Raw genomic sequence first — 16002 nt, forward strand, 5'->3', positions numbered from 1 at the left:
ATTCTGGGCGGGGTGGCGGGGGGGCTGTTACGGAGGAAAACTGAATGCAGACATGATACTAAAACTTCTAGGTAGTTTTCGCAGGTGTGACAATAGTGTGGCAGTGAGGTAGAAAAGCATCCTTTTTTTTTTTTTTTTTTTTAAAGAAGACATTAAAGATGTTAAAGTTTTTAGAGGGAAGTGCCATGATGTCCGTAAGTTAATTTCAAATGTTTCAGCAAAACACACACATATCCAAAGCAAACTTGGCGAAATGATGGTAAGAATTGCTGAGTTTGGGTGACAGGTGTATATGGGTGATCACTGTGCTATTCTTTCCAATTTTCCGTATGTTTGGAAATGTTCACTGTAAAAAGAGTGGGAGAAAAAAATAAGCTTATCCAACTAAGTTCCAAAGGGCTCGCAGTCAATATAATTCCAAATAATCACAGCCAGTGGTGGGAAATAAAGACTTTTACTTGGGGATCCTTCTGGAGATGTCTTCATGTAACAGAACTAACTATTCCTCTTGATTGAATTATTTGGGGCTCCCAAAATCAGGAATTCCCTTCAGGGCTGAATGCCCTACTGCCAACCTTTACCTTTCTAGACCAGACAGGCTGCATGAGGGCTGCCCCTGGGATCTGAAACATTTTCTTGTCACTTTTAAAATTCTGTGATTCAAAGAGTGATACCATTTATAATGCAAGTACTAGATGAACCCTACAACAAAGTGTTACCACTAATTTTGAGAACTCATCAATAAAAATGGGTGCGAGTTTTAATAATTAAACCAAAGTGCCTAGTTCTAAAGCCACAAAACTTCAAATTATTTCATGGTAGAAACCACAGCCAAGGAGAAAGCACATTGACAATGAAGCTCATTTCCAAATAAATGTCTAACCTTTTTCCAGATTGAAATTTGTAATATCTGTAGATGTTTCTTCGTCATCACTGGACAGGCCTTCAAGGTGATCTGCCATCTTACCGGTTTGCTCTCTGGCTTGTCTACGACGAGTCCTAAATAACAAATATCAAGTTCCCAAACCAGATAAAAGAGACTCCTCCCTTCACAAACAAACCAGCAGCAAGCATCTGTAGAATTACCTTCTCGCTTCCCGTTCTGCAATCCGACGTTTTGCGTGCTCTTGATACAGTGCCCGATCTCGTCCAAAGGAATCAAGATTTGGTGCCATCAGAGCTTTATCTGTAAAACAACAATGGTTAAAATTAAAAGCCTTCCTTCAACAATCTTGAGGAAAGAGTTTGCACAGAATAAGCCATAATGATAGACTGCTTTCTAACCTCACAGCAGGAGTCTGCAGTAACCGATAAACCAGATAGTTTTCTAGTTTAGAGCAAATCTCAATATTAATCTGTGTGCCCACGAAAAGGAAGAGAAAAATACATGGAGAGTTCAACAACACTACACAAATGCAAATGGGCTTAATCCCTGTTCTTATGTCTAAGTAACTGAACTAGTTTATGCTAGCATGACGACCAAATAAATTAAAAATCTAAATTACTTGTGTAAAGGGAAAAATAATACATTACTTTTTTTAAGGACGAACTTAGGCATCACATGTTGAATGATATGACAGCAGAGACACAAGTAGGAAGGATGAAAAAACAGCTTTGTTGCAGGAGTTTAATCATTTATTCTAGTTCATTCTAATTTTTCTTTGTAGAAATTTATTCTCTATTACTATTTTAAGAACAAGGGCAGAATCAACATATAGACTGAAAATCATATGATAGGACCAAGTTGTGCTTTCTCAAACCCTAATTTCAAAGCACAATTCCCTTATTTCTTTTTTCCCCTATTTTCCATCTCTCTTTTTTTAATTTCTAGGGCAATTTTCTAGCTTTAGCTTTCAACCTTCCTATTTAAATTTATATTTCACTTACCACATGTTTAGTTTCTGAGATACAGCTATTCTTCTTAGCACATTCCTTTTCTATAGCATCCTCTACTTGTGCTACGCGTAGGATCCCTTCCAACATCTCCCTGAGGACAGCAATTATGTTTTAAATTTTCTCCCGTCACCTGCATTGTCTCTGTTTCCTCAGTCCCTTTGGTTCTAACTGCTTGTGTTGATCACCATGATCATTAACTACCTCCTACGTAAGAATGAGACTGGAAGTTTCTTGGATGTAGGTGGGAGCTGTCTAACAGAGGCATCTCCATCAGATCCCTGGGTACAAGTCAACTTTCTGTTGGGGCCCCCAGATGTTATAGTGTCTCATGGTCTTTTCTCTGGACCCACTCTCTTTCTCCAGAGAAGAATCTTCGAATCTCTTGCCTAGGGTAGAAGGAAGAGTGGGGCAAACATCTGTCTGTGATGCTTCCTCATGTCTACATTTAAGTTCTACGCTATGGAGATATTCTGTATTACATGGGATAGTAACAAGAAGCACAAAACCCAAAGGGTGGTGGCGGGGGAGGGGGAGATCACGTGCAAAATGAAAGACATCAATTTAAGGCTTTTCCATAATTTTTTTCCTGATATCAAAGGTGTGTCACTGATAGTAACAACAGGAAAAATAAAACCAAAAATGAGCTGGTATCCACTTCAGTGTATCCTAACTACCCTAGATCCTACTACTTTTAAAAGTTGACTCTTTTACTGAATTTTTCATTCATATTCCAAAATAGCTTGGATATTAGGAAGTACGTTCCAGAGTTCAAATTACAAAAAAAGGTCAGTAAACAAAATGCCCCAGCTCTACCTCAACTGGAACTCCACTACACACCATAGACGAATTGGCTAAAGAGTCCCAAACTACAGAAATGATTCCTGCCTCCTTAAGAGCTACCCTTCATTAAAGAAATATTTTAAAGAAAATTCTCTACTATAATAAATACTTAAAATGTTATTATATTTACAGACTTTGTAAAATATATATTGAGGGAGCTATAAGAGAGTAGATGACTCAAGAGATAGCCTCCTTCACTTCAGTCAGAATTATATGCAGTAACTGTGATAAGTGTTTACAAATCTAAACAAATGAATTTCTGACTGTATTTTTGTTTCTTTAGAAAAAGATCAGAAAAAGAATCGATACTTCAGTACCCCATGCAATTTTTCTCAAATGTTTGGCAATTAATGAATACTCCCTCTAGGGAAATACTTTTCACTTTCTCACTACCTTTCACTTCTTTCCAGCTATCAATCTAATTAACATCCATCATTCAACCCTTACTTCAAATTCCATATAAGTAAATACCTCCAAATTATAAAGAACAGATTATAGACAGGAAAAAGTACCTGATGAAATGCATGGCTCACCCAACCATTTAACTTAAAAGGAAATTACTTCCCGTCATAGGTACAATGATTACCTGTACTTTGCCCCAGAAATCTGGTTCTGTCTGGATCAAAAGTGATTTGGGCGGGATGCATTAGTTATTTAGGTGCCCCAGATGGCACTAATCCAATTTAAACGTGTATGGCAAAAACAGAAGGTCAAAGCCATTCATGTGGCTTACATCTGAGTCTGACTCATCTGACGGCCATGTTACCACCTCTTTACGATGCTCCAAAACCCATCCAGCACACAGAAGAATGCTTTCTCAGGGATTCAATGTCTCTCTAATTTAGAGGACACACTATATGACAAAGCATTGTTTTCAGAAAGAATTACAGGGCCCTCTACACTTGGAACACCTGGCGTGGTTGTTTAATATGCAGATTACTGGACACCATCCAAGACCTGGCAAGAATCTCTGGGGACAGGACCAAGAAATCCGCATTTTAAATTAATATCATGGGTAATTCTGATGTACACTTCCATTTAAGAACTGCTGACATAGGGACCGAAGAGATGACAAAAGAAGCCATGAGAAATCCAATGTAGGAAAATTCCTATTACAGCACCCAAGAATATAGAGGGCAATGAAAAAGCATAATTAAAATGTTTAAAACGTCTGGTTAAAGAATTTCAGCTCAACTATTTAATAAGAGGTTTCCAATTAATTTTGGTTTTCCATAACACATATCATAATGAAAGGAATATAAATTAAATCTCCAAATTTTTACACTAAAATTTCAAAAAGTGTAGGCACCAACTGACTTACTAAAAAAAAACCCCACTATATGAGGCAAACTAGAAAATACAAAAAAATTTTAAATATAAAAAATGTTGCTTTATCTAAGGGGTGAAGCTCAAAACTCCCCTAATCTTGGAGTTGTATCATTTGTTATGTAATAAAGCCCCCTCTCCCATACAGAATTTCCCAGCCCCTAACTCAAAACCTTTGTTGTGATCAACAACAGCATTTGTATTGGTGTTAAAATGGGGGGAAAATCAGTTAGGGCCAAATAGGTACTGGTTTTAAGATAAAATACTGATGATGTCTTTACTATAAGGAATGAAAGAATGCCCAAAGAAGAATAAGATCGATAGAATATTAGTACATGATTTGAGTTCCTTCGCAAAGCTATATTTTCTTAAACACAATCCAAGCACATGCTAATTTTAGATCTACCTGACACAAGAGCAAGGAAATTTGTTTCTTTAAAAAGAAAAAATGCTCTGAGACGTCTAATTTTCAATTAGGATGCACTAAGTAAACAAGGTTGTTTAATGAATAATAAAAACCTTCAAGATGGACTGACTTGAATGGCTTGAAAACTCCGAAGATTCATCTTTAATATCATCTTGTCGTCTTTGGACAAGGCGGGAAGCTCGCTGTTTGTACAGCTGATGTATTGCTGATTCAAGTTCATTAATCAGTGGCACCTGTAAAAATACAACACACTCCGTAACACCAAACTCCTCGGCTGCTTATATATTTGAGGGTTCCATATTATTTCCGGATTTCTGAAAAAGTGCCCTCTGGACAGAATAATCATGAACTCTCAATGAAACACAAATAGTAATTCAGTTTTATGATTTCTGGGAAACACCATTCTTCTTTTATTCCGTATATGGAGCTATAATGTCCAGTGCCTAGTTATTGGAGCAGAAGTTTGGTTAGGGTAAACACTTTAACATTAGTAAAGAGAGCGAGTAAAGAATTGTCAGAAATTTTAGTGCTTCTTTTAGAATAAAGTACTTGAAAGTCCTTTTTAAAAGTCCATTTTTAACTTTCTAGCAGCATGATCTCCCTTGCCAATTTCTGTAGTTTAAAATAAACCATTATTGCTGTGTAATACCAAAAGATGCAATGGCACCTTTGTGGCTTTATTACACATTTAAAACGTGAACTGCATTCATTTACATTAATATGGTGAATAAAATTTCTAGCTATCACTAACCTGTCTAAAATCAATCTATGTAAAACTCAGAAAGTTCTTCTCTTCCTATCAAATGTTTAAATTTCTCCATATTTGTAAGTAAAATAATAAAATTCTTTGCATAAATTGTCAGTTTACGAAGTCAACAAATTTTTCCAGGTTAATAGGCACAGCTAAGCATCCACTTGGTTCATATGGAATACAAAAAGCTTACGGAATGAGACCTAACTTAAAAGGAAAAGCCAGAAAACGTTCTCTTTATAAATACCTATGCTATAACCAAATGCTATGAAACTTTCACAAATGCTAACAACCACTACACATACCTGAGGAAACCAGAAATTCTAGTTTCCTGATGGTTAGTGCAAATGAAAAAACACATTAGAGTTTGGGAACACTGGCACCAAGTGTTATAGCAGCATCCTGAACTGAACAGACTGTAAATGGAAAATAAAAAAAGGCAGGTGGAATACAAAGATGTCTGTAATAAAAGCAATTTTATACACTTGCATGATCCCATTGCAAAAGCAGCCAATGTTCACAGAAAGGTCAAGCTGATGGAGTTATTTTATTTTTTAATATGCCACACCACGGGCAACAATGTCCCCAAATCTGCACTGATTATCTTGGTGATATGAGCTGAGCCCACAGACTCTAAAATTAACTAGAATCGATTTCTGAAGCAATTACTGTCATATTATTGTGACTTACACTTACCTACCCCCTCATGTTTTCAAACTGAGCAGGACTAAAGACAAATGTACCTATGCATTCCTTTAGTCCTGGAGACTATTAACACTCCTCTAAGAGCTGCACGCCTGAGGTTGCATCAGACAGAACCTTAATTACTCAATTTATAGTTAAAATTCCGATAACGTGATTTTCCTGTTTAGGTAATTAAAATGCCTTTTAACAAAGCCCAGAGAAAATTCTACTGAGAATAAAAGCCCTAAAACACATTTTCGGCTCTCATTCATGTTTCTTAACAATACTAATTTATCTCAAGAGCGCACCATGACAATTTCTTTACCCTCTCCAAACTGGAAATTGTTATTGACTATCATTATTTCAAGGCCAAATTTAAGACAAAGAACACAGAAGGAAGATGACGGCAGGAAAACAAAACAATGTAAAGTTAAAATAATCTGCAGAATAATTAAAAATCTAAGTTTAAAACCACTTGAACTTTTATAACAAAAGAGAAGAAAACAAAAGAATGTTTCTATTTTGATGGTCTTACCCTGAAACAATATTTTTATAGTATAACTGGAATGAATATTCAAATCTATTCAATTATTCCGCAGTATTTCCAAAATGACAACTTATGACATTATTAACTCAGCAGCAGACTCAATAAAATCAAATGCATATGAAACTGTCAAAAATGAAAGACTCATCTTTAAAAGGGAATTATCTACTTCTCTTTTAATTAAACTGTAGTCACTATATAATAGATACGGTTTAAGATCTGCTCCATAAACATTTATCTAAGTGACTCTGTAAAAACGTATCAGCACAGTCTGAGGGATACGTCCCTAGGAACAGGGTAATCAAGGAGAGATAAAGTACACTACTAAGTGTTTTTAAAAGAGTAAGCAATTGAAAACTATATGAACCAGATATTCTACTAGTCTCTTTAACTCAAGAATGGTACAATCTAGTTGATCATATTACTGTCGATATTTTTTTTAAGAGTTCAGTTTGCAATTACAAGCGTGTAAGTTTACTCAAGTAAGTTCCAAAGCAAAGACCCAGATACTTCAAGAAAAAGCTCCACGGGGACAAATCTCACTTACAAAGTATGGTTTAAGACAGAGATCCTTTCTCTAGTCACAAAAGGTTATTAGACCTGCTCCCGGCACCATGTCCCCTGGGCTCATAAGGGCTTTATTAGTAGGAAGGACACAACTGCCAGGTCCGACATTTATGTCCACTTCTCCTCTTGACTCCAGCCCCTCTGCAGTCAAACCTATGTTTCTTTCTCACCCCTGTATTTGTCACCCTAAGCCACAGATCTGCCACAAGGGATATCATAGTTTAGAATGTAGCTGCTTCTCCAGAAATCAGGTGATAAGGACAAGAACATGAATCCTTCAGAGAAGACTTGGTGGATCTGACCAGACTGGCTGGAACCATTAAGATCCATTTGGAAGACTCAGTTTGGCACTGTTCTTTAGCCAGCCTTTGGCCTTAAGATACTGAAGTAATCAACGGAGATAATAAAAAGTTAAAATACTGTATGCTTACCGATTCTATGCTAATTCATATGGCCAAGAATAACAGAAAATGTGCCTTCTTATCCTGTATCACTTGCAAGTTTATAGAGACAGGATATTCAAAAGCACCATGATTTTACTTTTTTTTTTAAAGAAAAGGCTGTGAAGTCCACAAATGCCTATAAACCAATGCATCAAACAACAACATTTATCTTAAAGAAAAATCAATTAAAAGGCTGTTTGAGAAGAGGATTCTGCGGGCAGCTAACAAAAAATGCAAACAAATGATACAGTAGGATGCAAATAATTGTGCCAACTGACTGTCATACTAAAAAAAATGAACTTGGAAGAAATGAGACCTTAACAGAAATTATGGCCCATGAATGGTTTCTGAAATGGATAAAGCACAGGCTTATTTAGATGAAAGCTATTAGCAGCAATGGCAATCAACTTTATCTAGGGTAAAAAAAAGCTAATAAAATATTGCAACTTTAGGCATATTTGGAACTACTTGTAGAAACAGTTTAAAGGCAAGTTTAGATCTGAACCATAAAAAAGAAAATTTCATGAGTCCCTTATATTTTAATAATTCAGGACAGGCCAATAATCTACCATTAAATTAAGGCAGGATTTGCCAAAGTCTTATTTAAATATGCTTTGAATTATCTTTTTTTGTTTTCTACAAGGCACTAGATTACCCCATGATAGAAGGTTGTTAATGAAGTGGAGAAAATGAAGCATGACTTTTCGTCACTTCTAAAGTTGAATTCAGTGGATATTTTCTGAGAAATATAGAAATCTAGACCTCCTTAATTTTGCCTTATTCAAAGAGATTAATATTTTTGCATTCTTACCTTTTCACTGAAACACTCAAGCAAGTCTTGGACATACCCTCGCATTTCTTGCAAAAATTTATACCGTTCACCAATACCCCCAGAAGACCCTTCTAATCTTTCAATAGCCCTGGTGGAGTCCACTCGGCTTTGCAGATGTTTCTCATGCTGCTGTCGATTTGTTTTGTGCAGTTCTTTCATGGAGTCCAACCTTAAGAACAGAAAAGGATAAATATAACACATTTACATCTGAAAGTCTATGCTGTCAGGACTCTTGCAATATTTATAATAACGCATTCAGTTCCACTATTAGAATATAAAAATGCTTGGAGTGGATCTTTTCATCTGTACTGCTCTTTTCCTCAAAAAAACAGCAGTTTACAGACGTCATATAAAGTTATTTGGTGGGCTAACCAAAATCTCACTGTTTCGTTTTTCCCCCCATATCTTGACTACACTTTTTCAGAGTCCAAGAGGTGCAAATTCAGAACTGTCTTCAACAAGATCACGGAGTGGTATTTTTAAAAACTTTTCGAGGCTTCCACAGAAGTAATCCAAGAAGGTAGCAGAACAAAGTATGAAGTCGTCTTCGGTTTAGCTTTTGAAGACAGGCCAGTGAATCTTCTTTGCCGATATTCTGCATCTGCTACCCCAGACTACATGTTGCCTGAGGGAACGGAAAGCTAGAGGACAGGTCTTTAAGAAGTTGATCTGCCCTACCTGTCTTTAAGCTGTTTCTTTACCAAATCAATAGTAACGGGAGTCATCTCATTACTGGGAGTTTTGAAAGGGACTGTATTATCTGTTTTTTGAGATTTGGCATCGGATGGTCCGTAGGCTGTGTAGCTATAAGGAATGCCATAGGATGAACCGTAAGGCATTGTCTGGTAAGTGTTCTGGTAGTACATGTTCACTTCAGTGGGCTGACTTGCTTGAACCTAGAAAAGAAATGGGATGTATATTAAAACTAGTAGCTGAAACTATGAAAAGAAAAATCCCATGCCTTTAGTGTTAAACAAACAAACAAAAAAACCCACTAACAATAAAAACTACACCCATTTTCCAAATAGTATGTAACTAAAATAAGTAATTGCAGAGCTCCTCAAAATCAGATAAAAGTAGGGCTGGATTCATTTCTAGTCCTATGCGATTACTGGATTCATTTCTAGTAACTTGCGGGGAAACAATAATAAAGAAGTTTAGAGTTAGGGACATTAAATTGTGTCAAAACACTAGCAACCAAAAAAGTTTTATGTGGTATTTCCACTGTACTACTTACTTCTATAAAATAAATTGTTACAACTATTGAGGAAGGTATTTTTCATCTACAATAAGATTTTTGCATTCCTGAGAAATCCATCTTCTACAAAATAATTTTTAAAGTCAGAAAAAAGTGAGCTCTATAGGAAAGGAACACCTTATCTGTACAGTGGTTTCCAAGCTTTAAGAGCAACAGAATCACCCAGAGGACTTGTTAAACAGATGGCAGGGCCCCACCCCCAGGGTTTCTCATTCACTAGGTCTCACTCGGGAGGGTGAGAATTTGCATTTCTAACAAGCTTCCATATGATGCTGGTGCTGCCGGCTGAAGGAACAGTTAGAGAGAGAAACAGTTACCTAAGAAACCAGAAATTCTTCCATCATTTGGATGGTAAAAGGCAATATATAATATAGCTTCTTCTAACAGCTTACTGGATACATAACTTTATATAATTTTCCTCATTACGTTACTTGAATGAATGACAAAGGATCAATTCAATGTGCAATGTGTTTTTACTTTAACAAAATAAGCTAAAGTTTTTTTTAATTTCTTTTTTTAAAATTTTTGAAGTTTAATTCTTCGGTTCTTACCTGAGGGATATTAATTCCTTTTCTTATCTGCTCCTGTTCCCATCGGCTGAGCTCTTCATCTTGTTCTCCAGTTACTAAAGCATCATCATCACTCCCCTCAATACCTATAGCCAAGAGCAGCAAAGTAAATAATTCCAAAAAAACAGCGGGGGAAGAGATGCTACCCTGATATTTCACAAAAATCAAGCAAAACTATTGGCATTAACTCAATCTTACTGAAGTTAAAATGTCTATTATGATCTCTCCCGCATTTGATACTTCTGCTTTTGCTTGTTTTAACACACAGCATACCTTAAGCAAAAGGCAGTATCAATGTAACAATTAAAACCTCAGATAGGTTTCCTAACCGCTGGAAACCTAATGCCTCCTAAGAATGAAGAGCCAATTACATATATTTATGTATGTTACGTGCTTAGCGCAATACTGGTCACACAGTGCTCAACAAACACTAGCTACCAAAATCATGCTACACTTTTCAAAACATTCCAATAAGACACTTGCACCCAAGCAAGAAAAGTTCTCTAACATTAAACATAGTTAAATAAGTATAGGTACTTTTTAGTTGATTGTAGTATCAAATTATAGTTAATAGCAATGAAACAGGCTTACTGTCCCATTAAATCAAGTTACCTATCTCCTCCGCAATTTTCTGTCTTTGTGATTTTTCTTTCACAGAAAAAACGATGCGGCGTTTCTCATCATCGTCTTCATCGTCACTGGCATCATTCTCGTCTTCTCTAACAAGGCGGCCTTTACCAGGCTCACCGTCATGAGGAGTGAGATCTCCCAATTCCCGGGCCATCTGACGCTTCTTCCTTGCAGCGTGTATAAAAGCTGCATCTGGAATTTCTCCTGGAAACAAATGGTGAGGATTATAAACTATGCAATAGTAGGGAATAAAGTTTCTATTTTCTTGAAAATATGAAAGATAAGTGAATCTCCTCAAGACAACCTTGTCACAGTGATGCTCTAATGTTATCTGCTGGCATCCCCGCCCCCCTTCCCAAACTGCGCCTGCAAAACAACTGATTTATTTTTAGTTTAGTGTAAATGAAAGTAAAAGTCGCTAGGGAAACTAAAAAATATGTATAATGGCAATATGTACAGGAAAGGGGGTAAGGGAAAATCCACCAAAGCACTTTTATTTTAATGCTATATTTTTTCATTTTTAAGAAGTAGACGAAAGCAATAAAATCACATTTATTACTGAACCAGAAAACAAATAAAAACAAAAAAGGTATCTACAATCCTCCACGCTAAAAAACACTATTAGATCTAGAGTATATTTCTCTTGCAAATAGTTTTCAGTTGACCTGTAAGCACACTGAATATATAATTCTGTATCTAATTTTTTCTTCATATTAAAACATAAGCTTTTTCCCATGTTGTTCTGCATAAACATAATTTTTAGTGGTTTACAACACTCACTCAATAAAGCATAATCTACTACATAATCAAATTAATTGACATTTTCACCTACAGTAAAAACTAATGCCTTGCTACTCTTCAAATTGTTATTTAAACAGCTATGTAATATCCCATCATGTAAATGCACCTTAACTTACTAAGCCACTCCTCTCCTGCTAGACATTTTCTAAATGTTGCTCATTGCAAATAACGTTGCAATAAGAACGTTATTCCCTTGGATAAATTTCTCGCTATGGAATTACAGGGTCAAAGACTAAGAACATTTGAAATCTACTGATTCATATTGTCCAACTGCTTCCCATAAAGACTGTACCAATTAGAATGCTACTAGAACCGTACACATAACTTTTCACAACTTTGCAAACCCAGAGTAAGCATTTTTATTTTTTTTTAATTTATTATTATTTTTTGGCCACCCTGCGCAGCCTGTGGGATATTAGTTCCCCGACCAGGGATTGAACCCCGGCCCACAGCAGTGAAAGTGCTAGGGAATTCCCACAGAATAAGTATTTTTAGATTATATAATGAGTTAAATGGTTCCTCTTCATAATTTAAATTTGCCTACTAAGCATTTCTTTATTCAAAAGCTGATTAGCCAGTGAATATATCTACAAATTATTTCTATAAAAGTTAAAGAAAAAAAAAGTGTGAACATAAAACTAGCAGCAATTGCTTTTGGTAGCAGTTCTTAAAAAAGTTAAAATCTTAATCTGAAATACATAAAAGAAGGACTTTAGTACCATTTACCTGAAGCCCTACATTTGCTTTGATAATAAAACGGCCTGTCTGAGAATGAACTTGGAAATTTGGGAAGTTTCTCGTTTTCTTACTTTCTGTATTTGCAAAATGAAACAACCTGGCTTCAAAGAGGGATGTCATAAGAAACACCACTTTGCTAACTCCTTCCTTAACGACCACCTTTACAGACAGCTCATTCTTGAGGGCTTACTTCAGTTCTAAGGAGAATTTGCAAGTACACACCTGGACGGAGAACATTCAAAGAAGATAAAGCATTTGAAAAGGCTCCGGCAGCCTTTGGCTTTTCTTCCTCCTTCTCGCTTTCCATATCCATTTCATCTTCCCCGTGTTCACTGATGATAACTCCATCTTCTTGACTGGTGTCCTTAACATGACCTGTTTTGTCCAAAGGAGGTTCGCCTACATTTTTGAAAAAAGTAATAAAATATATCTAAAACAAGATCCATAAATTAAGGAGTCACTTCTAATGCAATTATGGGCTCAATTCATTAAAGCCTGAACTATTTTAATTGTTTATAAAAAACTAAAACCACTGATGTGTGAAAATGAATAACCACAATGAACACAATTGGGAGGGGACAACAATACAGGGGACGCAGGGATGCATGAGGCCTGCCCAATCGCTACCTTTAATTTTTTTTTTTTTTTTTTTGCGCTACGCGGGCCTCTCACTGTTGTGGCCTCTCCCGTTGGGGAGCACAGGCTCCGGACGCGCAGGCTCAGCGGCCGTGGCTCACGGGGCCCAGCCGCTCCGCGGCACGTGGGATCCTCCCGGACCGGGGCACGAACCCGCGTCCCCTGCATCGGCAGGCGGACTCTCAACCACTGCGCCACCAGGGAAGCTCGCTACCTTTAATTTTATCAAAATCTTACTAGTTTATCAAAACTAACTGTTTCTCCCTCTAAACTCTCATAGGTAACTGTTCAAACCTCTTGGAAGCATTATTTCACTTTACATGTCAGTATTTCGTTAAACTCTAAGCCCACTTGAGGCAGCTTTCTATCAAGAACAAAGATTACAGACCAGATAAACCTCTCTGTAATGAACACTTTATGGGGTATCGTCTTAGTTCACAGCCATTTGTCACCCATCGTCTGAAGGGTTGAGACCCAAAAGTCACATTTACACTGTGTAAGCCCCTGACCCCATTGCCAAGACTGAATGTTTAAGAGTGGATGTGTGACTAAACTTGATTTTTCTGGCAATCTGGAATTGGGACACAGAGACTAGGTGGCACTAAAAACCATATGCAAACTAGGAAGGGAATGGTGGAGTAGCCGTACTTGGCCGCGTGGACAGAGGAGAGAGCTCTCTAGTTCTCAGGCCATTCCCGAGGCCAGTTTCAAGACCGTTACAGTGGTTTACTTCACACCAAACGGTTTACTTTACTTATAACTAAATAGTCCTATTACACCCTTCCCAGGCAAAACTCAGAAAATCAGTGTTTTTCACCTTGAAGCGCTGAACCTGGCAATGCACACAAGAGGCACCATGAATATAATGGAAGAGTAAAACGAAGGTTCATTCTAAATATGAAAGATAAACTTCTGTTGTTTCCCTAGCATGCTCCCCTCCCTCCCCAAAACTGCTTCAAAAGTTCTTAGTTCTTCTCAAACCATATTCTACTTCCCTAAAGAAGAGTGCTGGGGATAATGACTCCCCCCGCCCCCCAGCTTTACTGAGAAGATTTAGGTCATTCTGCTTTAAGGCTCTTTGGTTTTTTAAATTTACCATCCTACCTCGTTAGCCACAGCCTCCCTCTGAAGTGACTTCTAAGGCTACGAGATTTTAAAACTCAGTTTAATCAGATGTATAAAGATAGATGTAGTCAAGAACTACACATTTCCTTCTGCTCTCAATCTACACTACATCAATGGCTTTTATAGACGAAACAGAACTACAAGAAGGTTTACTAGATCAGATATGCCCAGATAAAGATTTCTGCAGACTTCAAAAGATTCAGTGTTTCAAATAAGTTGATAAGTATTTGCTTGTGATTGAGCAAATACAAGTCCGAAACATGGCTGACAGGTGAATTTTTGTTACTTGGTCATATATTATCCTTCCAGACAGCTTTATAAAGAGATGCTAACTAACCTTTTCTAGGCTCCTTTTGTGCCTCAATTTCTTTGACTACTACTTTAAGAAACTCGCTGTCACAAATATTCTCTCTACTTTGAATGATTTTTTTTTAGGTTTGCAGCTGTTTTATTTATAAGTATACATTTAACACAAGGAAATAAACACTGATATATGGAAGTCTAGTTAATAGTAGTCTAACTATGTATCATTTGGATGATTACATGATTTTAAACAACAAACTACACTGAAAAATTAATGCGATAAAATTCTTGGTCATAATATTATGAAGAATATATAAACTGAAATTATGATTGCTCCAAATTTGAAAATGGAAGTGAACTCATTTGGACAGATTCAGAGTTTAACATAATCTGAAAGGAGGTGGGGGTCAGGCTCTCCCTCTCCTCTCTTCTGTCTACAAAGACACACAGGCTTCTCTTTAGCAAAAGAACTTCTACTTGATCCCAGTTGTTTCTCTACCGTCCTTTCCTTCTCCCTCTGCCAAACTTCCCAAAGCAGCAGTGCAGAGCTGCTACCCACCCCTTCCTCACCAATTTGCATGCCTCAACCCTGGCAAACAGCCTTTGATTTCTCCCATTCCAAGCTCACCAACTAACCCAAAGGCTGCAGCCACGGCTAATTCGTACAGTATCACTGAGCAATTTAGTAAAAGATGTTCCTTCCTCCAAACAGGCACAGAGCTTGGCAAGTAAACTAGCCTCTTTTGCCAGATGCCCTCCTCCGGAAAAAAACACAGCAACCCTGCCAATAGCCCTTCCTCAGCCCTTATTTTTCCTGACCTTTCTGATACTATTTCACACAACTGACAATCATCATCTTGAAACTTTCCTATCTTTTCTCCTTTGGACTTTATGATTCTTTTTATCTCTTCAGCAAACCCTCTTCTCTACATGTATGCTTATTACAGGTAGAAGTCTTTGGTCCTCAGGAATTTTTCCTTTATGCTACTCCCTCATCAACTCCATTTACTCTGGGTTTAATTATCACCTCAATGAGCACCATATCTAAATCTACATCTCCAACTCTTCACTGGCCGTTTCCACTCAAATTCAAGTTTAAAGGTAAACTCATTATTTTAGGAATATCACAAAAGTAGACTGATACTACCCTTGTTTTCAAGGTAACGCACCTCTGCCTGTCTAAGGAGGGCTGGGGTAGGAAAAGCCTGGGATTGTGATTTGATGAATGAGCAGATCTACAGAGCGCCACCACTTCAGGGATGACGATCTATATAACACAGAGGCTCCACCTTTGGGGAGGACATTAATTGAGTTATTGGGTGAGTAGGAAATCCGTTATATGAAAGTAGAAGATAGAAGAGGTCACAGAAGGTGGCTTCAAAAACCTTGTACTTGCTTCAATTTCTTAACCCAACAGTAAATGGTCCTCTCTCAGTTCTCACTTTTCCTGACCTTCCTTGTTCGATTTCATCGTACACAGCTGGTTCTCAAGAGATCTGGAAAAAATGAAGCAGCTTCCTAGAGTCAAAAATAATCAGTTCCCCTAAAAACCCTCCTCCTCCCACCTGCATTCCCTATTTCTGTATATCATACATAATTATTATCTCAGTCACCTGGCACAAAAGCTCAAAT

The 16002-nt window shown here is 37.2% G+C and overlaps 1 protein-coding gene across 1 annotated transcript in view; it reads right to left on the bottom strand.

Moving 5' to 3' along the window:
* The window catches only part of PAXBP1 (PAX3 and PAX7 binding protein 1), a 32554-nt gene that overhangs the window by 13226 nt on the left and 3326 nt on the right, over positions 1–16002 (bottom strand). The window contains exons 3-10 of the mRNA XM_065876275.1: positions 12529–12705; positions 10750–10971; positions 10120–10223; positions 8989–9206; positions 8290–8479; positions 4599–4722; positions 1087–1186; positions 884–999 (exon numbers count right to left, since the gene is read on the bottom strand). Of these exons, the coding sequence (XP_065732347.1) occupies positions 884–999; positions 1087–1186; positions 4599–4722; positions 8290–8479; positions 8989–9206; positions 10120–10223; positions 10750–10971; positions 12529–12705 (1251 nt within the window). The remainder of the gene's footprint in view (positions 1–883; positions 1000–1086; positions 1187–4598; positions 4723–8289; positions 8480–8988; positions 9207–10119; positions 10224–10749; positions 10972–12528; positions 12706–16002) is intronic.

Source organism: Phocoena phocoena, chromosome 4 (assembly GCF_963924675.1).
Source record: "Phocoena phocoena chromosome 4, mPhoPho1.1, whole genome shotgun sequence".
In the NCBI taxonomy this organism is placed as follows: domain Eukaryota; kingdom Metazoa; phylum Chordata; class Mammalia; order Artiodactyla; family Phocoenidae; genus Phocoena; species Phocoena phocoena.